At 40.2% G+C, this 26,680-nt stretch overlaps 1 protein-coding gene across 1 annotated transcript in view; it reads left to right on the top strand.

The window, feature by feature from the left end:
- The window catches only part of LOC306762400 (contactin-associated protein-like 4), a gene marked incomplete at both ends in the record, with an annotated part of 74,117 nt that overhangs the window by 30,368 nt on the left and 17,069 nt on the right, over nucleotides 1–26,680 (top strand). The window contains 14 exons of the mRNA XM_079248843.1: nucleotides 4,895–5,070; nucleotides 5,149–5,286; nucleotides 8,473–8,740; nucleotides 10,735–10,884; nucleotides 12,022–12,193; nucleotides 14,980–15,086; nucleotides 15,246–15,365; nucleotides 15,450–15,650; nucleotides 16,907–17,069; nucleotides 17,449–17,576; nucleotides 17,657–17,827; nucleotides 20,320–20,538; nucleotides 22,081–22,320; nucleotides 23,281–23,511. Coding sequence (XP_079104969.1) covers nucleotides 4,895–5,070; nucleotides 5,149–5,286; nucleotides 8,473–8,740; nucleotides 10,735–10,884; nucleotides 12,022–12,193; nucleotides 14,980–15,086; nucleotides 15,246–15,365; nucleotides 15,450–15,650; nucleotides 16,907–17,069; nucleotides 17,449–17,576; nucleotides 17,657–17,827; nucleotides 20,320–20,538; nucleotides 22,081–22,320; nucleotides 23,281–23,511 — 2,484 coding nt within the window. The remainder of the gene's footprint in view (nucleotides 1–4,894; nucleotides 5,071–5,148; nucleotides 5,287–8,472; nucleotides 8,741–10,734; nucleotides 10,885–12,021; nucleotides 12,194–14,979; nucleotides 15,087–15,245; nucleotides 15,366–15,449; nucleotides 15,651–16,906; nucleotides 17,070–17,448; nucleotides 17,577–17,656; nucleotides 17,828–20,319; nucleotides 20,539–22,080; nucleotides 22,321–23,280; nucleotides 23,512–26,680) is intronic.

Raw genomic sequence — 26,680 nt, 5'->3', positions numbered from 1 at the left:
AGAGTCCATCTTAACTTTGTGGATTTGCCCAAAGATTCATGACCAAGAAATAGGAGTTGTTTCATTCATTTTTATTTATTTTTATCCTTCGGTTTTACCCCATTAAGGATCTACCTGATGCTGACAAGACATTTTAGAATCTGAACACTTGACAAGTAAAGAGAAAAGAGGGCAGTTTAACTTATTCATGAATCTGCTTTCCTGCAACTGCAGACGCAGCAGAACTACATTTAACCAACCAGTATCTATGAGCAGGTTTTTTAACTTGCTCTGTTGTAATTTCACTCCATTAAATTCAGTTTCAGGGATTTTAAACATAAGACAAAGGAAAGTTTAGTTTTTTCCTGATGTAGATTTGTATCAGTGAGCATTAGTTTGGCCCTGAACAACCCTTTTATGTCCCTCTGTTTACACTAAGCAACCTTCAGCCACTCCTAACAGAAGTCACTTAGTTCCAGTCAGCTCTCCTGGAGCTGTCCATCCTGTTTGAATAAATATCCCTGCTTATTAAAATGCATGTATCCTTCTCAAAAAGCAACTCTATGCATTCGTCAAAATGTCAGAGAATAGGTCAGAGTTTTCCAGACACATAATTAAAGTGCTGTTCTTTTTTTTTTTTTTTTACAGTGAAGTAATTTGTGAAAATAAATGTACAACAGATTAATTTCCACCGATCGTATGCCCTCTGGTTGACATTTTGTTTGGAAAGGACAGAAAATGGTGTCAGTCCAGGCAGAAAAGGAAGCCTGCTGGATTTTAGTGGTGGACAGGATGGTTGCGTACAAAGTCTCTGCAGGTTTCTGAGCTAAGCGGCAGCAAAGGGGAAGTAAGTGAGGTCTGAACTCAGCACTGCCCCCTAGTGGATGAACTGACTCAACCATGCTCACGTAAAATATGCAAAAAGATTGAGGCGACTTATGGCAACATTTTAAATTAATGTTTGTATTTACACATATAAGGCAGCATAAATGGGGCTTGGTGGTCTCACGTGGGTTTGTCCGCACTTGAAACCTGCTAAATTTGTCCAGTTTATGTCTGTGTCCACCACCAACATAGCTCAAATATAAGGGCCCCATGTGGACATGCTGACTGGGATGTGGGAAATGCATGGGCCCTGTGCCACTCACCTAGTTGGGCCCCAGCTGAAAGCCATACAGTTGTGCTCATATTTATTCATCCTCTTTCATTAAAGAAGGAAAAAAAAAAACAGCTGCCTGTAAAATAAGCTGAAATTAACTAAAGTAATAATAAATAAAAAAAATTATGAAAATCATGACATTATTTTCTAATTCTGGTTCAATAGAAATGTTTTTTTAAAAAGCAAACAAATAAGATAATTTATTACATATTCCATCAGTCATAAAGTAATATTTAGTGGAACAATCCTTTAATGTTTCTGCTCCAGTCAGGTGTTTTCTGTTCCTCTCAGTCAGACTTCTGCACCTGTTGACAGGTATTTTGTCCCACTGTTCAACAGAAAACGTCTCTAATATGTCCAGGACCAATTTGTTTTTTTGTTTTTTTTCTTTCTTCATCTCAATTAAATGAAAAAACAGTGTCTTATATTACTGAATAAAATTTAGCAAATTTTTAGTGATTGTTCCTTTTGTAAGTCTCCAGTTATTGGAGTGACTGTTGTAAATTCAGCCTTTTCTTTAATGAAAGGGGATGAATACATATGAGACAAACCCACGTGGAAGCCTTATCTGGAGTCCAAATTGAACCCTTAGCCTCACATGGACATGCTGGCTGGGTAAATGCTCTTGCATTCTAATTAAATTTCACATTCTACCTCAAAGTTACAGAATAAAAAGTGATCAAATGGAACAATTAAATTATAATATTTATGTAGTAATATCTTTTGCATTAATTTCCGTTCCTCTTCCCCCCCCCCCCCCCCCCCAAAAAAAAAAAAAAAAAATCCTCATGAAGAATTTTTGTAAGCATATTTCAACCCTGTGTTGCATTTCTGTTCACTGTTTATGTTTATGGTCACTTTAGCTGAATAACATGACATTACAATGTAAAAAAAAAAAACTGCAACAGTCCATCGGATGATGAGATGAAGATTTCTGACAAATTGCAGCAGAGAACCGTTTTGTGGCAGCAGACGGCAGATTATTTTTTCCGTTTGATAGCTGCCAGAAATTATACAAGAACCTGGACAGTAAAAATGTTTTTTTTGCTTAATGTGTATTAAAAGCAGGTGTTTCCCTTTTTAATTATTTCTGCAGGAAAAAAAGAGTGATTCTGTTTTACGTATGATAAAGGAAAAGTAACATTCTGGTCTTTCATTCTACATTTGTCTTTAAAGGGGATGTTACAGCTGAGGAAAGCAGTGTGTAAACGCAGACCTACAGCTGTGTGTTGGAACAACACACAACATGTGGTTGCATATCACTGAAAGTGCACGTCTTGCCGTAGGGACGCTGCAGCGCGAGGCACACATCATACAAAAGGTTTCTACAAAAGATGTGTCTAATGTAAAAGCAGCAGCTTTGAGGGCTGAGATAAGGAGGGGAGGAGGGGATGGGTTACCGAAAGGCAATCTGAAAGGAAGAACAAAAGTAAATACAGTAATATTTAAAGAGCTGGGGATAAGAGCTTTAGTTCTGAGAAAGCAGGAAAGAAGTTGATGTGCAGAAAGCAGCTGAGCTGCATACAGTTGTGCTCATATTTATTCATCCCCTTTCATTAAAGAAGGAAAAAAACAGCTGCCTGTAAAATAAGCTGAAATTAACTAAAGTAATAATAAATAAAAATTTCATGAAAATCATGGCATTATTTTCTAATTCTGGTTCAATAGAAATATTTTTTTAAAAAAGCAAACAAATAAGATAATTTATTACATATTCCATCAGTCATAAAGTAATATTTAGTAGAACAATCCTTTAATGTTTCTGCTCCAGTCAGGTGTTTTCTGTTCCTCTCAGTCAGACTTCTGCACCTGTTGACAGGTATTTTGTCCCACTGTTCAACAGAAAAGTCTCTAATATGTCCAGGACCAATTTGTTTGTTTGTTTTTCTTTCTTCATCTCAATTAAATTAAAAAAACAAAAACAGTGTGTTATATTACTAAATGATATTTTTGCAAATTTTTAGTTATTGTTCCTTTTTTAAGTCTCCAGTTATTGGAGTGACTGTTGTAAATTCAGCCTTTCTTTAATGAAAGGGGATGAATACATATGAGCACAACTGTAGCTATAATGTGACAGTACAGCTCATATTCACCAGAGACGGATAAAACCAGACGGAAGAGGCAAATAATCATATTAAATCAAGGGAAAATCAATTAAACAAACATAATAAGTCATGTTTGCTGCTGTCACAGGTCTAGTTCTGTCACCTCTGGGTGTCAGTGTGTCATGCAACGATGAGAATCCTTCATGAGAGCATTTCAGACTCATATTCCGGCTTCTATAAAACCAAGATGGGTGATATAAACTGTATCTGGAAGAGGGGTCCAGTTCCGGTCATCGGGGGCCACAATCCTGCAGGTTTTCCATGGAACAAAGCCGACTCAACTTCATCAGACATTGTGCGGAACTTCAAACCCTGTTGGATCCGTTAAATGTAAGCCAGACATGTTGGAGCAGGGATACATGTAAAACCTGCAGGACAGCGGCCCTCAGCGACCGACTTTGGACCCCCCTGGCTAGAAAGTCTTAAAATCAGTCTTGGAATGAAGTTGAATTCAGTGCAGATGTGATATGTTCACGTCTCTTCAGCAACAAAATCCAGGAAGAAAACAGATTTTTTTTTCCCCCTGAACAGAAGAGACAGTGCACATCGTTTGTTGATGCACAAACGACAGACATGGTTTCAAATAATCATCTGCTCATCAATGATGATTAAGTAAACCACAAACCCGCCTCTCTCTGTCTCAGTCTGTCTCCTTCCCTCTTTCTAGCCTTCCTTTGTTATGGTTGATGTACCTGACAGATCAATGGAGATTGATGACTGAACACTCAGTCCGTCTCCCCCTCTCGGTTTCTCAGCGTCTCCTTTCCCACACAGAGAAAGTTCTCCCCTTTCAAACAATATCTAATTCATATTTAATGACGGAGTGCATTTAGCAAGGTCTTCACCTCTGTTTCTCTGCAGAAACTCTTCACTAATGTTCCTCCTTAATGGAGTGAAGAGTCAGCACCATGTCCTCATTCATTTATTCATGCCTGCCTGTTTCCCATGTCCTCTGGTTTTAATTACTTTCTGTTTGGCTGCAGCAGAAGCCTGCCATGTGTCGCTACCAGTTTGGAGACCTTGAAGTCAGCAGTTAGCTGCACGTTAATTGTCATCATGCAATTTTAACAAATAAGCTCACGATACTGTCTGTCTAGAAAAGGAAACAACACGTTCATGCATAATGGCCACGACAATGGACACAATGTATTAATGGGTGAGGGTGGTATATTTGTAAATTAGTCGTGAGCCATAAAATTCACTGTCATTTAAGAAATATATTGTTATATTTAAACATGCATTGTAATTATTATAGAGCTATATTCCATTAGAATATTTATATAATAGCATTAAGTTGAAAGATTTACTCTTTTTTTTTCTTTTTTGTAAAACAGCTAAAAAAAAAGACATAAAAAAAAACTAATTTAATTAAGAAATTACAAAACTTGATGTACATTACCATAGAAATAAAATAGTACTTAATTACTTCATTAACATTACTTAAAAAAACAGTTTGTTTTTTTATTGAAAGGGTTAAAAAGCAATCTTTAAAAGTCCCCTTTAAACAAGATAATAATAAGTAGATGTAAATATTTAATGCAGGGGTTACAAATCTTGGCTAATCCGCATTAGAAAATAAAAATCCTCATCTCTTTTTACCCATCACCACACGGCTGGTCATCTCAGACTGCTTGTTCTTTCCACCTTCCAGGCAGGACTTTGACTCCAGACAGCCGGCAGGTTGTGTCTTTGGGCAGCCTGTTAGACGACCAGCACTGGCACCATGTTGCAGTGGAGCATTACGGCAATCACCTCAACCTCACCGTGGACAAAAGCACACAGTGGGTGCAGATCCCAGCAAGATTCTCCCACTGGGATCACGACCAGGTGTGCAGACCAACAGACTCATCCTGTTCACAGTGGTGCACTCGTTGTTAGTTCTCATGCATGCGTGTCCTGCTGCAGATGAAGGTGGGGACGGATCAGGGCCTTGGCTCTCGGAGGACGGAGAGAAATTTCCAAGGCTGTCTGGAAAACTTGATGTACGATGGCCAAAACCTGGTGAACCTCGCTAAACAGAAAAACCAGCAGATTACAGTGAAGGTAAACTGGTTTACAATCTGCTTTTCAGAAGAATGTTGGTTTGTGTAGCTGGGTCATTACAAAATACAACAATTCCACTGCAGACGTGCAAAATAACTTGACCTGAAACATTACATACTTTTCTAACTTTATGATCCTAATCATTGTGTGGCTGCTGTTTTGCATGATCCAACCAAACACAGTTAAAAACAAAAACGCCCTGCTGTAGTGGTGCAACAGCTTGTGTCAACTTGTGTCAGGACATGTTGTAATGTTCCTAAACTACTAGTTATTTATCCCAGTTTTAAGTTTTACATCAGAGAGAGTCCGAATGCCAACTGGCTTGATTGTTTTAATATAAATGCATGTAGTTCGGTAATTTAAATCACTGTGATATTACTCTGATACAGGCGTCACCATGGCAACGCGCTCAGATCATCTGGCAGGAGCTCGGGTTTTGAGTTGAATTTGAATATTTTTGGCCGAAACAAAACATTTGTTGAAATGAAAAAGGAGAAGGAACAAACGAGAAGAACAGGAAAAGAAAAAAGACAAGGAGCTAACATCAACTTTGTCACAACAAGTAAACAAGTTAACATGATAGTTAAGCAGCATATCGGCTTGTTGACGTGTAATTTGGCTTTTTATGTGAACTTGAATTAAGTCTGATAATCGCGCGATCCTTTTATCTTGACAGTTGTTTAGCTTAAAAAGTACATTTATACCTATAATATAAAGTAGATTCTACACTTTAGCACATTCACCAAGTTTTTTTTTTTTTTTTTTTTTTAAACAAAACAAAAAATAAAGAAAGCATTTGTTATAAAATGTTTGCTGTGTGGGACCGTGGAATAAGCAGATTAAAGTACTTGGACCCGCGAATTAGCCCCTTTCATACCTGAAGCAGCACAAAGTGTTTTACAGACACACATGATCATTTTCACACACATACACAGCAAACACACACACACACCTCAATCCCATGTGACACAATACAACTCTAGTAGCATGTCTTCTGTCTCCATAACCAAAAGTAAATAAATAAAGAAATACATGCTTTTGATATAAAACCTTGTTATGCTCGAATCCGAGTTTAATTCTTCGTCGCAGCTTCTGCTTTTTCCGTCACAGATGAATAATCATTTAATCAAAGCGAATAGTTTTGTCTGGTTTTTACGCCACGTGTTTCTTCACAGCAACGCGTTGAGCTGCCAGATGGCAGGAATACCAGCCTAACCCTAACCCTAACTGCCTCCAACACAAAAAAAAATGAGGAAATTTAATAAAAACCAAAAACTTGCCTGAATGTTTACATCGATTTAACCGAGAAGAAATGTCACGATGCGTGTGGGGAATGTTCACATGTGTGCAAGAGGGAAGTTACTTTTCTTACATGTCTTTGGTTTGAGACGAAATCTGGCTGAATGTTCATTCTGAGAGGATATTGTGTTACCATGGCAACCCCCGCTGTCATTCAGCAAGAAATGTCACGATGTGTGTGTGACGGATGTGAGAAAGTTTTGTAGGCAGAAAGTTATCATTTTTTTTAAATGATTTTGGTTCAAGATTAAATTTGACTGCTTTTTTGGGACGTTAGGTCACCATGGCAACCATCAGAACACACAGCCCAGGTACATTTAGCAACCTCTCTCCTATTATCCAAAATTATACGCTGCAACATGGCCTGAACAGGGTATTCAGCTGACTGTGTGGTGCAGGAACACCAACATTGGTAAATAACACTGAAACTTTGTTTTTAAGACAAATCTTAAAACCTTCTTCTTGTTTAAAGCTTTCCTCATATCTCATAAATATAATAAAATAATTACTTCATGAATAAATTGGACTTGACTTGATGTTAACATGATAACTAATGCCAACAAAAAAGGAGAAGCTTAATTAAATGTTTTTATGTCATAGTAAAGTAATTATTAACCTGATTATCTCAACATTTTTTTTTTTAAAACTTAAATTTCTTCATTATCTTTAGATCAGTGTTAGATAGATAATTGTTTATAATGTGTTCTGCCTTAACAAGCAGTTCTTGAAATACTGGATCATGATTTAAAATGGTTTTTGTTTAAAGGTATTGCATATTTACTTTAAGAAATGTGTATAGACTCAGATCTCTGGGGGCCTGGATGTTTGTAAAAATGAAAAAAAAAAAACATACATTTATTTATTAGATCTTTACTAAATGGCAACATTAGTAAGATCAATTTTCTGTTTCCTTTTTTCTTTTTCTGACCTTTTTGCCTACGAGATTTGACCATTTTTATCTTCAAATAATGAGAAAGAAAAATTAAATCTAATCAGGCAGTCATGGTTGTAACAGAATGTAATGAGAGCAAAGTTCGTACCAAATGATGCTTTTCTTCCATTATGCTACGTGACATGATGGAACTTTATGCACTGTATTTTTAATTTTGTGATTTTATGCTTCCCATCTTTGATACTGTGTACTTTACCTGTTTTATTTACACATTTAGGATGACTTAAATAAAATTAAACTGATAAGAAAACAGTAAAATCTTGTGAATGTGTGGTTAAATCCCACCCATTCAAAATGTTTTGCTTTTACATTAAATCTTTTCATTTATGTCACTTTTACTGTAAACGCTTCAAAACCTCCACCTGTGAGTGTTTGTGTGTCTGTTTGCTTGTGTACGTGCATGCTGATTGGATTGTGTCACACTAATGCACATCACTGTTGCCTCTCAAGCTCTCTGCTCTTTGATCGACTTTAATCTACATTGCTTTAACTATCCCACAAAGAGCTTTTAGATTTGATCGAGTGTCTGCATGATCAACTGAAAATAGAAACCTGGTATTCCCGTTGGGAAGCCTGGGATGTAATCTATCATCGTTGCTGCCCCAGCAGTACATGTACCGCAGTAATGACTCCTCAGAGCTGCAGTCTGCACATCTGACCCATTCTTTCCATCTGATGCTCCATCTAGCAACACCTCTGCTCCCCAAGGCTCCCTCTGTGACCTCTGAAAGCTTCTGGCTGGTCTGGTGCTTACACTAAGCCTGACCATCATCATTATGTTAATGGTCTCCTGCTTTTCACGGAGACTTACTGATGAGATTTCTGCACAGCAGGGTGCTTGGAAATGAATTCCTTTTCACGCGGTAGCGTGTCGTCCCCATCTTCTGCTGTAATACTTCCACCCTTCTTCACCTCTTCTCCGCTCTCCTCTCCAGGGCAACGTGACCTTCTCGTGTGCTGAACCTGTGTTTGTCGCCATGACGTTCACTAGTGCTCGGAGTTTCCTGAGGTTGCCAGGAGCTGCAGATCCGTCATTGATGAGCATGTCAGTGGGACTTCAGTTTCGGACATGGAACGAGGAGGGGCTGCTGCTGACCTTTCATTTCCCAGAGAAAGAAGGGGGGGTCTGGCTGTACCTGAGCAGAACCAGACTACACCTGCAAATCAGCAAGCCCGGCAGGGCACCGCTAGAGCTACAAGCAGGTCTGTCTGACCATTAACTCATTTATGCTGTGTAGGCTTCAATTCCATCCAATCCCAGATGCATCTCATTTAATAATGATTAATATTATTGAATTATATTTATATTGTGCTGTACTGCTGACGGCACTCGGAGCACTTTCCATTGAATCCATTATTTATCCACTCCTCATTCATACTCAGTGATGTTCAGCTACATGTGTAGCCACAGCTGTCCTGGGACAGACTGATGGAAACATGGCAGCCCGTAGTCTCTGACCACCACCAAAACATTCGTACTCGTGCACCAGCGATGCTGACCCTGCAGGAAGGAGGGGGAAGTGTTTTGCCAAAAGGACAGATGACTGGGAGAGTGGGATTCAGGCCGCCAACCTTTTGGTCATTGGATGACCTGCTCTACCACCTCATGTTCTCATGTGTGAGGTTAGGGTCTGTTTGGAGGTCTACATGAAACATGTTGCATAACGTTGCTTCAGCATCTCTCTCTGTCTGAAACTCTTTGCCACTGTGTCTTTAAGATCCTTCTTCTGCTGTGCTTTCTCTGCCCCCCCTCCCACAGTTCAAGGAGCAGTACTGACTAAAAGGAAGGCAACACTATTACAGGATGAAGTTATGCTAAAATTCAGCTTATTCTTCCGCTTATTTCTCAACATAAAGGTGTCACTTTTTTTTGTGAGTGTGTCTTGTCCAGCATTTAGGCAAGCAGAATGATGGTCTGGATGCTGTGTTCTGCTGAGCAAATTTTCTTTGCCAAGGGAAGCTTTATAGATATAATGATCCCCTTGACTTTCTGAATTTTTATTTTATTTTTATATTTATTTTGTGTTATTGTTTTAATAGTAGAGTTTGTACTGCTGGACCGGAGAGGACAGACGAAAGACTGAAAGAGAAAGAAGAGAAAACACCTCATAGGAAAAGTGAAAGAGAGAAAGAGAGAGGGAAAAAAAACTATAAAAAACAACAACCAAAAAAACAACTAAAAAAAAACACAACCTACAGATATATATATATATATATATATATATATATATATATATATATATATATATATATATATATATATATACAAACACACATGGAGATGTCACTAAAGTTTACACTGCATGATTCTCAGTGTTACCAGTCAGCTGCTATCTTCAAGCCCCATTTTGTTCTGTTTGTGAGTGTTAAAGTCTTACTGTGTTCATAATTTCACGTGACTCAGCCAAGAGAGAGAGAGACTTCTCTGAATGATTCTTTATAAAGTCAGGGGTTAAGTCTCTAGAAATTTCTCATGTGCAGTTGCCAATGTTTTTGAAAAAAGGTAAAATTCTGGGTTAAAATCTAGCTTGAGAAACTAGCCATCACATTGGAGTTAGACTGTTGTAATAAATGAGGAAAAAAGAGCCGAAGCAACAGAAAAGGAAGCATTTTCTGTAGGAATAAACACTTTATTCGACCCTTTAACGGCACAAAAAACAAAGGCAAGTAGAATTTATAGTATAACACTAATGGCTGCCTTTACACAGAAATGTTATGAACATGAATAAGATACATTTTCTCCCATAGCTGCAGTTTCAAGAGGCAAGAAACAGCTAACCCTTCAGAGGAGTGATTATGATTGTAAATCTGTCTGTTATCATCCATCCATCTTGGATACCCAACTGAATACTTAGCAGTTTCTCTTTCCCTGTTTCCATTAATTCATTCACTGGGATTTTTCCTGCAGGAATTAGTTAGCAAACTGATTTTTACTGGGGGTTAAGAGTCACATCTTTGAGGAACTTTATTCTTTTTGCCTTCGCCTGCTGCAGTCTGGCTGCAGGTGATGAAACCGCGGCGGTCACGTTTCGGACGATATTGTTTCGATTAAAACAGATTCTGTTACAGAAGCTGATTAAAGACAAAACACAATTATCAATAGCAGCAAGTTGCATTTACATCTTTAAGTAAAAAGTGACCCTCATTTATTGAGTCTGGCATGAGAGATGACTCTCTATGTTTGTGGGCTGCCTCAGGTTGGGCTCTGAATGACGGCCAGTGGCACTCCGTGGACCTGATCTCAGGACAAGGACGTCTCACCCTCACAGTGGACAGAGCTGAAGGAGCTTCTGCTCAAGCCAGTCCTCCTTTTCTCATCACTCTGGGAGATCAACTTTTCTTTGGTGGTGAGGGTGGATTATTGAAACATATGTTTTGATGATGGTTTGATCCTAAACTTTGTGTTGTTTTAGTTCTTAGGCAGGATTACTGACATATTTCAGCCTAAATTCATATTTACATGTGGAGTGACTTGAGCTTTGCAGAACTGACCAATTCCCTTGGAAGCGGGTCAGTCTTTGCATGATTCAGGCCTTTTCATGTGAACTATGCATCTTCCATACAGTACCGGTTAAAATGTGCCCAAATCTTTAACTGGTACCATACATGGCTGTTTTCATTGGTTACTAGTTTAGTTAGGTGCATGGTTGCTAGTCTGTGTCAGGGTCTGTACACAAGTGTACACAGCAACGTTTGGCTATGTCTGTGTATAATCTTGCTGCAAACAGCTGAAGCATGACGCAGCCGAAACGTATGATACCAGAGTACACGGCAGTACACGGTGTTTGGACTCTTAAGTAGTGAAAAGGCCAGTCTGCCGGTCGCATTGTACTTCCAGGCAGTTCCGTAAACAGTTCACCAATCTGGTGCCAGCTGTTCAGGCAGTCAACGTGCAACCCTCATAAAGATGCTGGTAGTTGCAACAAAAGGTCCAAAAGCGCAGCGATCTTTAAAACTTTCTACCATTGTGTTTACTTCTGATGTCTTGTTTATGCTCTTGTTCATCAGTGTCCTCAGAGTTCGAGTCAGTAATGCTGCACACACATATGACACCTTACCTCCTGTCAATGCATGTCGCCCAAGTGCCAAACAAGCGAGCATGGCAGCTATGATACATACACAGACATGTTGCTAACAGCAAGTATATCCTAACCCTGAGCCCTGATGCTTGTCACACGACAGCTGGCAATGGCTCCACCCCTCAATGACTGAATAAAATTAACTGATTTGTAGCCTATTTTGCGACTGTATAAAGAGAATTTTCATAAAGTTGAAATGATTGACACATTTCTAAACATCCTGCTGTCGAGGATTAATCCAACACGATTGCGATTCTTTCCTTAAAGGAAATTGAACGTCCAGAGGGGTTAAAGCTGAAGCTCTGTAATAATTACTCATGCTACAATCCGACGTTTAAGCCAGTCGTCAGCAACATGAACAACACGGTTTCCTCTGCATTTCATTAGCTGACTGTGTTCCTACAGGTTGCCCTTCTGAAGGAAGCAGCCAGGAGTGCACCAATCCCTCCAGAGCTTTCCAAGGCTGCATGCGTCTGCTAACTGTTAACCACCGGCCTGTCGACTTAATCGAGTTGCAGCAAAGGCTGACGGGAGATTACCGCCACCTGCAGATCGATATGTGTGGCATCATTGACAGGTCAGACAATCAGCATCATCTGCTCAGATTTAAGCAGCAACATTAAACTCAGTCAGTTGATCAAATGAACTATTATGTGTTTTTACACTTAATTTGTCCATGAATAGTTTTTTATTTCAGCTTTTTTTTCCATTTCAGACTATTTTCCTTATATTATTATGTGTTCAGACTTGGTTTATGACTGATTTCCTGAAAACTGGGTCACAAATGGCAGCAGTGAATGAGATAAAGTGGAAAGTTTGCTGCCAGATAACTTAAAATCAGAGCAACATGTATAGTCCACGTGTGACATGTTCATATACATGGAAGAACTATTGTTTAACTTCTGGTCACTGCAAACAGAAATTGTATTGTGTGAGGAACGGGAGAATAATCCCATTTGCAGGCTTGGAGTAGTCCACCTATCTACACAGTCCAAGCTTCGGATCAACCAGCCTCCTTATATACCACGAGGAACCACCTCCGTTCCAACGCGTTTGTCACAACAGCTCACAAATCATTAACAGAACATGATTATAAATGCTTCACACTCACTTCTACAGCTCATTAATTAATATTTTCACACAGAATAATCTTTTTTTTTGTGCTCTCGGAGAGGTCGGACACTTTTTCTCTCCCTACCGTTTCCACTGTAGCTGCTGCTTCTTTATATTGTCTGTCTGTCTGAACCTCTTTCTTCATTTCCTTCCATATTTAAATCATGGATCTGGTCAGCTGGTCTCTTTTTCCCAAAGACCGGGCGAAAGGGTTCCTGCAGGTCCCGACGGAGTGCATGCGGCTGGATATGTGATGAAGGTCATGTGTCTGTCGCTTCTTCCTCTGGAGGATTTCTACACAACTGGGTTTATGATAACTGGGTTTCTGCTGGTTGGTGTGTGTGGTTTCCTGGTGTGGCAAATTCTGGAAGATCTGTGATGGAGTATGCCGAGGAACTAGCAGCACTCGAACTCAAGCGGTGATGGAGCTGGACCGTAAACTGGATGCCAGTCTGGCCCAAACTGGCAGGCTGGCTGCGGTTCTGGAGCTCTGGGTGGGAAACATCATGGTGGAGCTGATGCTCGGTTTGGTGGAAATTGACCCCCCCCCAATTCGGCTGTTTCGGAGTCCGACTGAGACCACTAAGGACTCAAAGCTGAACCAAACGACGCTCAGCTTGACCCAAAACAAAGCTGTTATCTGTATCTGGCTCCCTGACCGGCCTTGGGGCAGGCTTGTTATCAAATCTGCTGGTTATCAATGCCGTCTGGCGCTCAGTACCTCCCCCCCACCCCCACTCTCTTCTCAGGCCTGTGAAACTAAACTCAACTCAGCTCTCAAGGCCGCATTTACATCAGGTGGCAGAGATGAACTGGGGGATAGTTCACAGACTCACCCACTGAACACACACACTCACACACACTCACACTCCCTGTTACAGACACACTCTCCTATCTTTCACTGCCTGCTCTAGACCTTGCCTGTGTTGTTTATTGTCTGAATTCTTGCTTGTGTGTACATGAGGTGTTTTTTTTTTGTCTCTCCAGACAGCCCTCCACGAGGGGGCTTTCATATCAGATACTGGAGAAACTCTTGACCCCTGATACGTTTCTTTTCTCTTCTTCTCATTGTGGAAAATGTCAAGCCAAGCTCGCTATGTGAATTTAATGCTGTGTTGTTATGAGCTATAACACATCACTCTGAGAACATGACATTAGACCTTTTTCTAAATCATTACAGCCCACAGGTATAGATAGTACAGATAATATCTGCAGAGCCATCTTTGTTTCAGTAAAATGTCAACTTAACAAAAGTTGATTTCCCCGCCCCTCCGACATGCAGGTGCCCTTTCCAGATATAAGCAGTGTTTGATTAATCGTACGTTTGCTGAATTATCTGCAGCCTTCTGAGGAAGCTTACTAGATATGGAGATAAGCAGGGCAACCATTAAAATCCTTTTATTTAAAATCCTAAAGTTGCGGATGAAAGAAAAAGGACGACTTGGTTCAACAAACAAAGGAAAGAAATTGTTGCTAAAAACCAAGCGGTGCCATCTGAGCCTCCTGCTGCGGACGGTGAATTTCCCTCCGACTGAAGGATTAAAAATACATGTTTCTCCCCCGTTTCCTCTTTCACTCTCAGCAGTCACAATCTGCTGACCTCATTTCTCTTTCTGAATATGTTTTCCCACTTGCTGCTCAGCTCCATTCATCCTAACATCCTCTCGAGTGCTCTGTCAATCCTGCCTCCTCTTCACCTTATCTGCCTGGATTTTTCCTTTTCTGCACAGTTTGTCTCCTTCCTCTTATATCTGATGTCCCAATTCTTTTTCTGCTCCATACCGACTCAGACAAACTAAAATTCACTGGTGAACAATGAGTTGAAGAGGAAGAATTCCTGACAAATACTGAAAAAGTTGATGAATGGCCCAAATCTGGTCCTTGACACGTGCTTCTCCAGCCCACCTGAATCACATGACTCGTTACCAGGCATCTGCAGAGCTGAATGACAAGCGATGCATCTGAAAGTTGCAGGATAGTACCTCTCCAGGGCCCACCTGGTCAGACCCAGCTGGCCTAAAACTTGTGCAAAATGTGGCTGCTTGGCTTTGATCAAACACGACCAGACAAGAACTTCTGTTTGCTTCTCTCATCAGTGGCTTCCTGTCAAATTTAGGATCGATTTTAAACTTCTGTTTCTTCCATAAAGAAGGTGGCGGAGATTGTTTCTTTTTATCTATCTATCTGTCTATCTACATCCTCTACAAAACAGTGATAAGACGAGAAATGTGTGTGTTGTTTCTCTCTCAGGTGTTCGCCCAGTCACTGCGAACATGGAGGCAGCTGCAGTCAGTCGTGGAGCACCTTCCACTGCAACTGCTCCGGGACCGGATATGCTGGAGCCACCTGCCATGGCTGTAAGCACCCAAAGCTTCACACACACGCGGAGTTAATAGATAGTCTTGTTGGATCTGGGTTGGGATGCTAGTGGAAATGTACCGTTGTGATTCCATGTGAAACGAAGGCATTCTGAACATCTTTGACAATAACAACGATGATGATGTTTCTCTCCTCAGCAATATATGAACAGTCCTGTGAAGCTTACAAACACAGAGGCAACACGTCAGGGTATTATTACATTGATGTGGATGGTAGTGGGCCTATCAAACCACAGCTTATATTCTGTAACATGACAGGTAGATGATACACACATCGAAACACACGCTAACATTATGGTGTCCAGTTTCTACATGTCTGACATCCATTAATATCCTCCTCAGAAGACAAGACATGGGTGGTGATCCAACACAACAACACAGAACTGACTAAAGTCCCGCCAATAACAGGAAGACGTCCACATTCAGCTCACTTTGAATATGCATCTGAAGAAGAGCAGCTAGAAGCGGTCATCAGCCAGTCGGAGCGCTGCGAACAGGAACTGGCTTACCACTGCAGGAAATCTCGCCTCTTCAACGCTGCAGGTAAGTCGTGGGGACGTTTTCTGGATTCTACTGAATAAAACCACAAGTTACACAATAATCATAACAAAACAAATAAATAAAACCTTAAAGATCCCTTCATTTATTCCTTATTCAGTCAAATTTGACTCATTTTATCAGTTTTCTTCGAGGTATTGTTGTTTACAGTTGCTTTGTTTATTACTGACACTATACTACTGACTTCGCCATTAAATGACAATAATCTTGACTATGTTTTGCAGATGCTTGTACAGATGCTACAAAGCCTCATTTCTTCTGGAACAAGCCTGATAAAAGCTGTTTGTTTAGCTGCTTTTTAAAATCCCTCCCTTTGACTGTTTAGGTTGTTGTTGAACACAGAAGGTGCAGTTTGACAGTGTGAATGTACATTAATGTTAAATCCAAATTGAGGTTTCTCTATTAAAAACAAACAGAACACTAAGTTAATTAAAGATGCACACTTTAATATATTATAGATTTTTATCTGTAAAAACTTGATTATCAATATTATAATTGTTGTTTGACGGCAAGTTATGCATTAATGATCATTTTAATGTATATTTATACTAATTATGTACCTACTGACAACATTATGTGTAAGTAATCTTTTATAGTGTCACATATAAGGATATACCTGCCTATTGGACCATAAAACTGGTCTAAACCAGCTTACACACTCCTCAGTCAACTGGCTACACACAGTCCAGAAGCTCGATGCATTTCGGCATGTAGACATGGTCAAGACAACTTTCTGAGGTTCCAACTGAGCATCAGAATGAGGAAGAGAGGAGATTTAGGTGACCTTTACTGGTTTATTGGGATTTTCACACAAAAACATCTTTAGGGTTTATGGAATGATCCAAAAGAGAGAAAATATCCAGTCGGCAGCAGTCGCCAGGACCAGAATGTCTTGTTGATGTCAGAGGAGAACGAGCACACTGGTTGGAGGTCGAGAGGAACTAATGTCTCTGACTGTAGATGAGCTACAGCAGCAGAAGACCAGACTGGGTCATACTGGGTCACACTGGGTCACTCCTGTCAGCCATGAACAGAAAACTGAGTCTAAAAGTTTCACAGACTCTCCACAATTAAAACAAAAGACTGGGAAACATGTCCTGCATCTCTGAGCGTTGTTGCTGACTACGTCTCACACTGGCAGGGAGAGATTTCAGTATTTTACCATCAAACACAAACATGTGACGTTCAGAAATAAAGTGTTGAATCTGATCTGGGTCTGTTGCCTGAAATGTGTGTTTCAGACGGCGCTCAGCTCAGCTGGTGGGTGGGAGGTCCTGGTTCTGGCCGGGTGCAGACTTACTGGGGTGGTGCTCCACCAGGCAGCCAGCGGTGTGCCTGCAGTCAGCAGCAGAACTGCCTGGACCCCAAACACCACTGCAACTGTGACGCCGACGGCGCAGCATGGTACTGTTTTCCTCTCCTTCAGCTAATCATCGTGCTGGGATGTGTTTTCTTTCTTTTACCTCTTGCCAGGGTGGAACATGGTGGTTTTCTCCTGACATTCCATCCTTCCTCTTCCTCCTTTGAAAAATGAATGAAATGAAAAATACTTTATTAATCCCCAAAGGGAAATTCAACATTGTAATATTTTTTTTAACTTTAGTATATTATATTTAGTATATTTATTATTATATTATATTATATTATATTATATTATATTATATTATATTATATTATATTATATTATATTATATTATATTATATTATTATAGTATATTTAGTATATTTGATTTTTTTAGGATATTTTTTATATTTTTCTTTGCACCCTCTCCCTGCTTCACAGGGCGAATGACTCTGGTCTGGTGACCCAGAAGGCGTCTCTTCCTGTCAGATCTCTGGTGCTGGGTGATGCCCGGAAGCCTGGGTCAGAAAGCGCCTACAAGGTGGGACCTCTCCGTTGCCATGGAGACAGTAAGTTGCACAAACGACGCAGATCATGTCCTCATCCGTGATCTCTACGTTCGTAAGACGTCATTGTGCATTTGTTCCAGAAAATATCTGGAATGCTGCGTTCTTCGACAAGGAAACGTTGTACCTCCACTTCCCCACGTTCCACGGAGAGCTGAATGCAGACATCTCCTTCCTGTTTAAAACCACCTCATCCTCTGGTGTCTTCCTGGAAAACCTGGGCATCAGAGACTTCATCCGGATCCAACTGAACTGTGAGTAATGGCCGCTGGGTGAACTGTCTAATGATGAGAGTCCAGCCTGATCGTTCAGGTTCCAGCAGGACTGACATCTTCCCGGGGTTGTGGTCCTGCATGGAACTCTGCCGCCGTCCAGCACTGATGTGAAAACCACATTTTACCGCTTTCACTGCCGTTTGTTTTGCTTCCTTGGGGAAATCACTGCAACGCTGGTGTCTCAGCTCGCTGCAGTTCATTTTCTTTTAAACCACCGGAGTGTGGAGCTCTCCGTTTTAATTTGTCATGCTGAGAAACTTTACGGCCGGTCCCATACTGGATCATAACTGTCCTGAAAGCAGCTGATGGTGAAGCGTTGTGTCATCTACAAACTGGTTTATTACAGCAGCTGGTCTGGATGAAAATAACACAGTAGATAAAACAGAAATGTCCATGTTGTACTGTGTATGCAGGAGGTCCCTCGTGAAATGCCTGCAGTTGGGAATTTCTCCGCTTTTGACCCTGCTGTCCCATGTTTTAGCTTTTGCTGGGACTTTGCAGCATGAAGCTGCAGCTTTTGCCCTGGATGATTAAAACCATATCTGCAGGGCGAACGTTTGTTTATAAAAGTGTCTGACTTTTTATAAAACCAAAAAACTTTAACTCAGAAATACAAGCCAGGTGATAAATTACTAAAATAATCTCTTACTTAGGCATGGGAAGTCTAAGAAATGTTCTGGTGTTGTTTGTTGTGTTTTGTGACATTCATGCTTTGTCTATCCTCTGCTGCAGTTTTCATTGTTTGATTTATTTAGATATAAAAGTATGCTATGTTGGAAGTCTTGGCCACCAGATGAAAATGTCCCAGGAGCAGGAATCTGTTCTGCCAACACTTTATAAGAGGCATTTTGGCATTTTTCCTGTTTGACATAGCGGGAAGGAAAGGAAGCTGCTAGTTAAGAAACTAACCCTGGTGACTTAAAGTTTGTCTCTACGAAAAAGAAGGCCTGCATAAGATCTGGACTGGATGCCCTCTATGGAGTGACGAGAGCTGTCAAATTATTTTTTTCTTCCTTTTATTATTGTTGCTCATTTGCAAGAAGAACTGGGAACAGTTAGATTGTCTGAAGCAATAAACTGCTGCAAGGGAACCCGAGTTATTGGGTCCTGTAAAGTAACTTCTTGCTCGAGCTGCACAAGCTTGGACGCTTCATGTCCTCACTGTAAAGTTCAAACGGCAGATTTACATGGTTTGCTCTAAATTAGGTTCATTTTAGACCAATATTTTAATGCTTACGGTAAAACAAAATAAACAATACCTGATTCCATATGTGCAGCATTTGGTATTTGTCCTTTAATTCTCCATTCTAAAAGGTAAAGTTTGTGTATCGAGCATTTAAAGGGCTCATAATATGATTTGATCTGTGATGAAAACAAACTATTCTGTTGTTACTATTTATATTTTTTTCATTTATTTAAAAACTCTGGATTTTTATGACTCAAAACGGCCCCTAAAGGGTAAAACCAGGTTTCGCTTGTGATGTAGAGGTAAGATGAGAGCTCCTCTTCATCACGGAAAATTTTTTAACAACTCACAGCCTTTCACTCTAATTGCACAAAAAGGTAGACTCGCCTTGTTACCATAGAAACCACATCCACGGACGCATCATCAGATGTAGACTCACTGCTTTCAGACTTTTTTTTCATTTTTCCTGAGCTTTTAAAAAAAAAAAATAGCTGCAGTGAGACGTATCTGTACTTCTGCTGGGTGTAAAACTGCCTCCGGACTTTAATCTGTACCTGCTGATCCTCATCTGGAGACAGACAGCAGCTCAAATCTCAGCAGCCCAACTTGCAGCAGTATTTTCCTGCAGCTGCATCAACCTGCAGCCAGTGGCCCCCCGCCCCGTCGCAACAGGCCCCCTACCAGGGCTACAGGCTAATGGGTCAGACTGATGCGACACAGGACCACCGTGTTCCTCCACCACTCTGTGTTGTAGCTCCTTCATCAATCTGAATCTTTCCATCTTGCTAGCAGGCTGAACTGCTGTCTGCCAAAATCTCACACCTCTGGTACCTTAAAGGTGTCAAACACATTGAAGACTTGGTTCATACGTTCCTTTTTTTTTACATAATACCTGAAACAAACAGATGAAAAAGAACAAAGAAACCAATTTGTTAGAGATTTTCACCATTTGCTTTTTATTATTTGCATTTTTAATCATTAGAATCTGGCAAATGTTTGCAATCAATGAATGTGGTACGTAACTCACACTGTAAACATCAGTGTTGTGTCCTGCAAACGTGCAGAGAAAGATTGGAAAGGCTGCAAACGTGCAATAATTGTGCAAATTAAACAGGAACTGCATTAATGCTTCTGCATGTTTGTGTGTGTGTGTGTGTTTGTGTGTGTGTGTGTGTGTGTGTTTGTGTGTGTGTGTGTGTGTGTAGATACAGAGAACGGTTAAAGCAATGTTGTGAACCGTGTGTACCTCAGGAATAAGTCAGCTTTGGTTTAAATGTCCCCTCAGCATCCACAGAGGTCCTCTTCTCCTTTGATGTGGGCAACGGCCCGCTGGTGGTCAGTGTGAAGTCTGACTTCCCGCTGAATGACAACAGGTGGCATCGCATTCAAGCTGAGCGCAACGTGAAGGAGGCGTGGCTTCGCCTTGACCAGCTCCCTGCTGCCACGCAGGAGGCTCCTGCAGACGGGCACATCCACCTGCAGCTCAACAGCCAGCTGTTTATAGGTGAGAGCTTTGCTGTGTGTTTCTGTGACAAAATCTGGAAAAGCTGCTTTATTATGGCGACAACAGAGACAAAAAAAGAGAATGAACGTCTTTTAGGAGCATTTCCCCTTTTAGTGTTAGTCCACACCTCCTTCTCAGCGTCTCTCTTTCGCTCATGGTTTATCCGTTTTCCTCACAGCATCACAAAGACGCCCCTGATCCCATGCGGTGCATTTTTATTGGCTTCAGGGAGATTTATGGTTCTACATCTGTCTTTTATGGTCTTTCTAAGGGATGCTGATAGTTACAGAAACTAAACCCTTCCTCAAAGCCTCACACTAAGAAGCTCTGCTTTCCATCCAAGTCCAGACTCTGCAGAGAACACATCACAGTCTCTGCTTATCGATCTGAGGTGCAACTGTCTGATTTGAAAAAGTTTATGATATAAAAGTCCTTATTTCTAAGCTGCACTATGACATAACCTTCACATATCTAAAGAAAATCCCTTCATATTGGCAGAAGAAGATTTGCTTGTCGTGGTCAGTTTCCTTGCTGTAACCTTGGTGAAGCATTTGAACTCAGTCTATTTTTTAAGGTAGTCTTCTCCTGACAGCTCCTGATGAAACTCTAAGCCCTCATGTGAACCTCATCAACCCCTCTGTCTTGGAAAGCTCTTTATCTCATCATAACAGCATCGAATTAGCCAGTTTCTGCAGTCTGAGACAATTATAACTCCACAGAGGCTGAACTCTGAGGACATTTGGAGGTTGTAATGCCAGTAGTTGGAAAACAATGACTTTTGGGGTTTTAATCTTGTCCAGCAAGGCGAAAAAAATAATCTCAGTTTCTGTCAATCAGAAAGTTTAAAGAAAGAGAAAAAACAGAAGAGACTTACAGTTCTTTAATCAGCATCCAGTATGAACCTGGTGACAGTTTCAGCTGGAGGTGCAGAATATAAGAAAGTTAGATGTCAATCAAGATGCTTATTTTCATTCTGATCGTTCCTGGAATACATGAATTTATGCATGTATTTCAGATGTATTTCAGAGCATCACGTGTGGCTACAGTTTGAGGATAAATATAAATGAGTTATGATCTAAAGTACAAACATTTCAAACCCCTCTGAACTCATATAAAACTTTAATGTTTGGTTTTCATAACATTCACATAGAAGCTGAATGGAGCCAGAGCCTGCATATAAAATAACTTTGGTGGGATTTTATGGACTAGAATTTAAGTAATTACATGTAAAGTCTTTTTTTTTTCTTCCAATCATCAGTGGTTTTCAAGAAGATTTCCGCCTTTTGGGTTGAAATAGAAATAGTGAGACAAAAAAATGCTTAAAATATTTATTTTCCTGGAGCCTGATGCAAAAACCTTCAAAAAACTTTTTAATTACATCTCCTTTAATGTGGAAATTTGTAATAATTATTAGATTATTTAAAAGTGAATAAATGCCATTAGAAAAGAGAAAACCATGTTATGCTGCCATGTGTTGTGTTCCTGTAAGTAGCCATAAAAAAAAGAGAAATAAACAGGAGGTGTTTGGGTGGTTGTCTTCAGGAGGCACCGCTTCCAGGCAGAGGGGCTTCCGGGGCTGCATCCGCTCCCTGCAGCTGAACGGAATCACCCTGGACCTGGAGGAGCGAGCAAGGATCACCCCTGGCGTTCAGGCGGGGTGTCCAGGTCACTGCAGCACCTACAGCTCGCTGTGCCGGAACCACGGCCGCTGCGTGGAGAGAAGCAAGAGCTTCTCCTGCGACTGCAGCTCCTCTGCTTACACCGGAGCCTTCTGCAACAACGGTACGGTCTCATACTTTAGCTTTGTGTTCCTACATATGGGGTCACATCTCAGGCTTGTTATGATAAAATCTCTCATTTGCTGACATTTTGTCTTGTTGTGTGCATAAAGAGCTTTTAAATGTTTTAAATCCCATAATAAACTGCAGCAACACCTCATTACTTCATGTAATATTAAACTGGAAAACAAGAGCTGCATTCTGATTGCTGAACACCCCAACACACACACACACACCCTTCGGCATCCCGACAGATCATCTCCTAACACACCATGTTTTTAAGATTACACACTTCCTGTTGACTTTATGTAACTCTAATAATAAGAGGAGCGTTGAGTGTCACATCAGCCTCGTGTGTATTCAGTAATTACCCATCCCAGATGTGCAGCCTGTTGCAGCTGCACAGGTATATCTGCACCGGAAACCATGTCTCCCACACCTGCCTGCATTATAATTACACATTTAGTCTGTATTTATCAGCTGTCGGCTGGTTTTCTGAGGCAGCAGCTCATTAATTAGGAGGCATCAGAGGAACTGTGCTTATAGGTATATGAATAACTCGTAAAGATCCCCTTGTGAGGTGGGTTTCTGCTTGGAGTCGGTGTAAAGACATGCTTTATGCGCCGCGTAAATGAGATGTAAATCATGCCATGTCTGGGAAAAGTTGATTTCATTATGGGCCCCTGCATAAAATACAGATAAATGGAAATTTAATATGAGGAAGACCTGCAGCCACATGTGCATGATTTTACCTCTCAGTGAGTGTTGCATCATTATACATGCTGATAAATACACAGTCAGGGTGGAAGTCAGGATTTTTTTTGTAAAAACAAAAAGTTTAACACCTCGTTTCATCCTTACGGTTCTTGTACTAAACTGAGAAGTTTAATTTGGAAAGTTTTCTGATGTTGTCAAGTCTGTTGCCTAAAAATCTGCTTTTTGTTCAAATACTTTCCTCCTGCAGAGGTGTCAGCCAGCTTTAAACCAGGAACATCCATCAGCTACGGCTTGACGGAGCAGATGGGGAATGAGCTGAACAGCAGCGGCAGCACCTTTCCTTCCGCCTCCTTTTCCGACACGACACTAAGAACAGAAAACATCTCGCTCAGCTTCAGAACCAGCCAGAGTCCCGCTCTGCTCCTCTACGTCAGCTCCTCCCACAGAGAGTATCTGGCTCTGCTGCTCAATAAACAAGGTAAACACTCTAATCTTCTTTGTTTTCCCAACAAATACTGTAACAATCTATTACAGTATTTAGCCCGGTACTTGTAGAGCCATTGCTAGCTTTTCTTCCCTCTTGATGTTGTTTTGCTCGTTTCTCTTCAGCGGGATTCTCTGGAGGGGTCTTAAAACACAAACTTCACTTTAAAAAGCTCTCAAAAGTGATGAGAACTTATATAATATTTCAAAATATTCTTCAGCGTATAGTTCTCCAAGCTTTTGGACGTTTTTCATACAACCCACCATTTTCAGGAGATTGTGTTTACTTGTTCAGTCACTGATCCCTGACCTATGACCCATTCGGTAAGTAAAGAAGTAATCAAACTCACGGGATGGACCATTGTTGTGTAAGTTGTTGTGTTTATTGTCACACATAACAAACTAGTTAACAAATAATAGGGCTGTGACGATATGCTTTTGTCCCGATTCAATTCGATTCTGATTTTTTTGGGTGCCGATTCGATTTAATTTGCGATTCTCACAATTCTTTGATATTGCTGATTTTTGTAGATTAAAAACAAAATAAATGTATAAAACTTGTTTTTTTTGCTTGTTATCTTTCTTGATTTCAATTAGAAAAACACGACACAGTAGCCAGATCACCATTCTGCTGCTATAACGCCCCGGAAGACAAGTAAAAAGATCAATAAAAACAATAAAAATGACAAAATTTTTATTATGGATTATTTTTATTTGTTTGGAAAAAAAATGTTTTTTAACAAAAAATCAATTTTAAAATTGTGAAGCAAAAAAATTCAGATTTTCGATTTTTCGAATCGATTTTCCCACACCTAACAAGTAACCTATCAAAGCACTTTGTTACTAGAAGTCTGTTGCAAAGAACAGATCATTTTAGATGCAAAAACAAACAAACAAACAAAAAAGGCTGCCTGTAGCAGATGAGAAGTAGCAGACATTGATGTCCTTCAGATACTTGAGACAGAACCTGATGGATCTTTCTGGATCATCTACTGTTTACTGAATCCTCGTCCAAAATGGTCTGCATGGAGAGGTAGCGCTCAAAAAGCCTGTTTTTAGGCAAAGGGAGGAAAAAAGACACATGAACTGGACTGAAAGTCACACATTCTTGTGATCAAGTTAAAAATTCTCCAAAATTTTCAGTCAAATCTGAACAAAATATTTCTGATTATTTATTAAGAAGAAGTGTAATTATGATAATTATTTTTTTTTTTTTTCGTTTTATTTCCAGGTTTGTTCAAGCTCACAGTAGAGATGCAGCATTCCCAACATGCCATGGCCTGATCAGTGATTCCCCTTCCTCACCCCCCCCCACCCCCACCAGATTTCATTTAGCTCCATCTCCTGTCTGCTATCTGCTTGCCTGTTAATGCCTCTTGTCCTGTCCTCCACACTTCAGTCCACTTAACTTTGTCCAGACTTCAGCCAGTGAGGGTCCACCTGTGTTGGGAAGGACAAAAAGGATGATAAATCCAATATAAATGGGATTCCACTCAGATAGCGGTAAATAGACTGCGACTTGCTGTTATTAACCCCGAGATGGAGGAACCTGCTGGCCTGCAGGTTATTAGAGTTGCCATGGTGTTCTCATAGCGGACATAAAATTGCTTTTACCTCAAGCATCATATTAAAACTTCTGACCAGTTTTTTTTTTTTTTAATGTTTCTGGTGACTGCAGCCGCTCGGCGTTGCTGGCTGAACATTTTCTGTCCTGGCCAAGTCGCTGCTGTTCATCACAAGATCATGACAATACATCAACCAGCGTGAAAAAGAAATAAAAGACATGCAATCCTCGCTCAGTTTGACAAACCTTCCAAGCAGTCGTGTGTGCGTTTAAAAGTGAATAAAGACTGTATGCTGTGTAGAGTTGGAACCTTCATGCTTCAGATTTATCAAAGTTCATCATTGGATTCCAGCTTTTTTCTTCCAGGCTGCAGCAGCAGCGTTCCCATTTTGACTAAATTCCGATTTTTATTCCTCGAACGCTTGAATAAAAAGGTCTTTCTCCGAAGCGGTGAAAGATCTGACTGCTATTTGTTAGCAGTTTCATGGTAGCAGAAAGATGCTCTGATTGGACTGAACCAGCTGCAACGCAGAGTAAGTTTCCCTTTCAGACTCGGTTAGTTGAACCTCTGTTCTAAGACGAAGCCCCTGCTGTGTAAAGACACGCTGTTCTGCCATCATCATCATCATCATCATCATCATCGTTGTCGTTTCACCACCTGCAAGCTGCCAACAGTCGCTGCAGCTTGCCGACTTCCTCTCATTGTTTTAAAATGTGGTCACTGCAGTGTCAACACGTTTGGCTTTTCTTCTTTTGCACATGAGACAAGTGTAAAGCAACGCGTTAAAAAATAATTAGCAGGGTGCTAAATTGTGAATAATGCATGATTGAGGGAACTTTTTTATCCTCCACATTCAGCCTGCTGCTCATGAAACACTGCAGACCTTATTACCACGGCTTCATCTGGATTACAGCATACTGAAAAGGATCATTTCCAATCTGGAAAATGTTTCATTTGGAAAATTAATTTCTGGTTTTTAAACGTATTGAGGTTAAAATGGCACAGTTTGGTTGTTTTCATTGGTTATTAGAATATACATATAACAGGCTTTTTATCAGACCAGCTGATTTGTCATTTTAAAAACATTATAAACGAGCAATAAACCTTGTTTTTCATATTTTGCTAACAAATTTTTTGCTAACTTTTTGCCCCATTTATTTTAAAACCTGTTAATAAATCAAACTTTTTAAGCAAACAAAACTTCAACTTTTAAAAGTAAACTTTGATTTTTTTTTTTTTTTTTTTTTTTTTTTTCCATTTCATGACGCTTTTCATCACCTCTCAGATCTAATTTTGAAGGTGATATTTCACCTTACCTCCTTGGACTGTAAATGAGTGTGAATATGTTGCATTTAAAAGTGAAATTAAGTTGTCATATTCTTCCTCTGAATACTAATGACCTGTGGATCATTTAAAATTTAGCGGCTGATTATTAAAAGTCCTGAAAACATTGGTTTTTTGCTCAACTGGACACAAGTCTCGCTACCCTTAATCAGAAAGCGGTTAGGATAATGAATGAATGAATGATGAATGGACAAGTTTGGGTGAGATGATTCAGAGAGATGATTGGTTGTTAGGCAGGTGCAGAGTTTCTGCTTC

The sequence above is a fragment of the Telmatherina bonti genome (genome assembly GCF_933228915.1).
Source record: "Telmatherina bonti genome assembly, chromosome: 11".
Lineage (NCBI taxonomy): Eukaryota > Metazoa > Chordata > Actinopteri > Atheriniformes > Telmatherinidae > Telmatherina > Telmatherina bonti.
The sequence above is the reverse complement of the archived record's forward strand: the minus strand, read 5'-3'. Positions and strand labels throughout refer to the sequence as shown.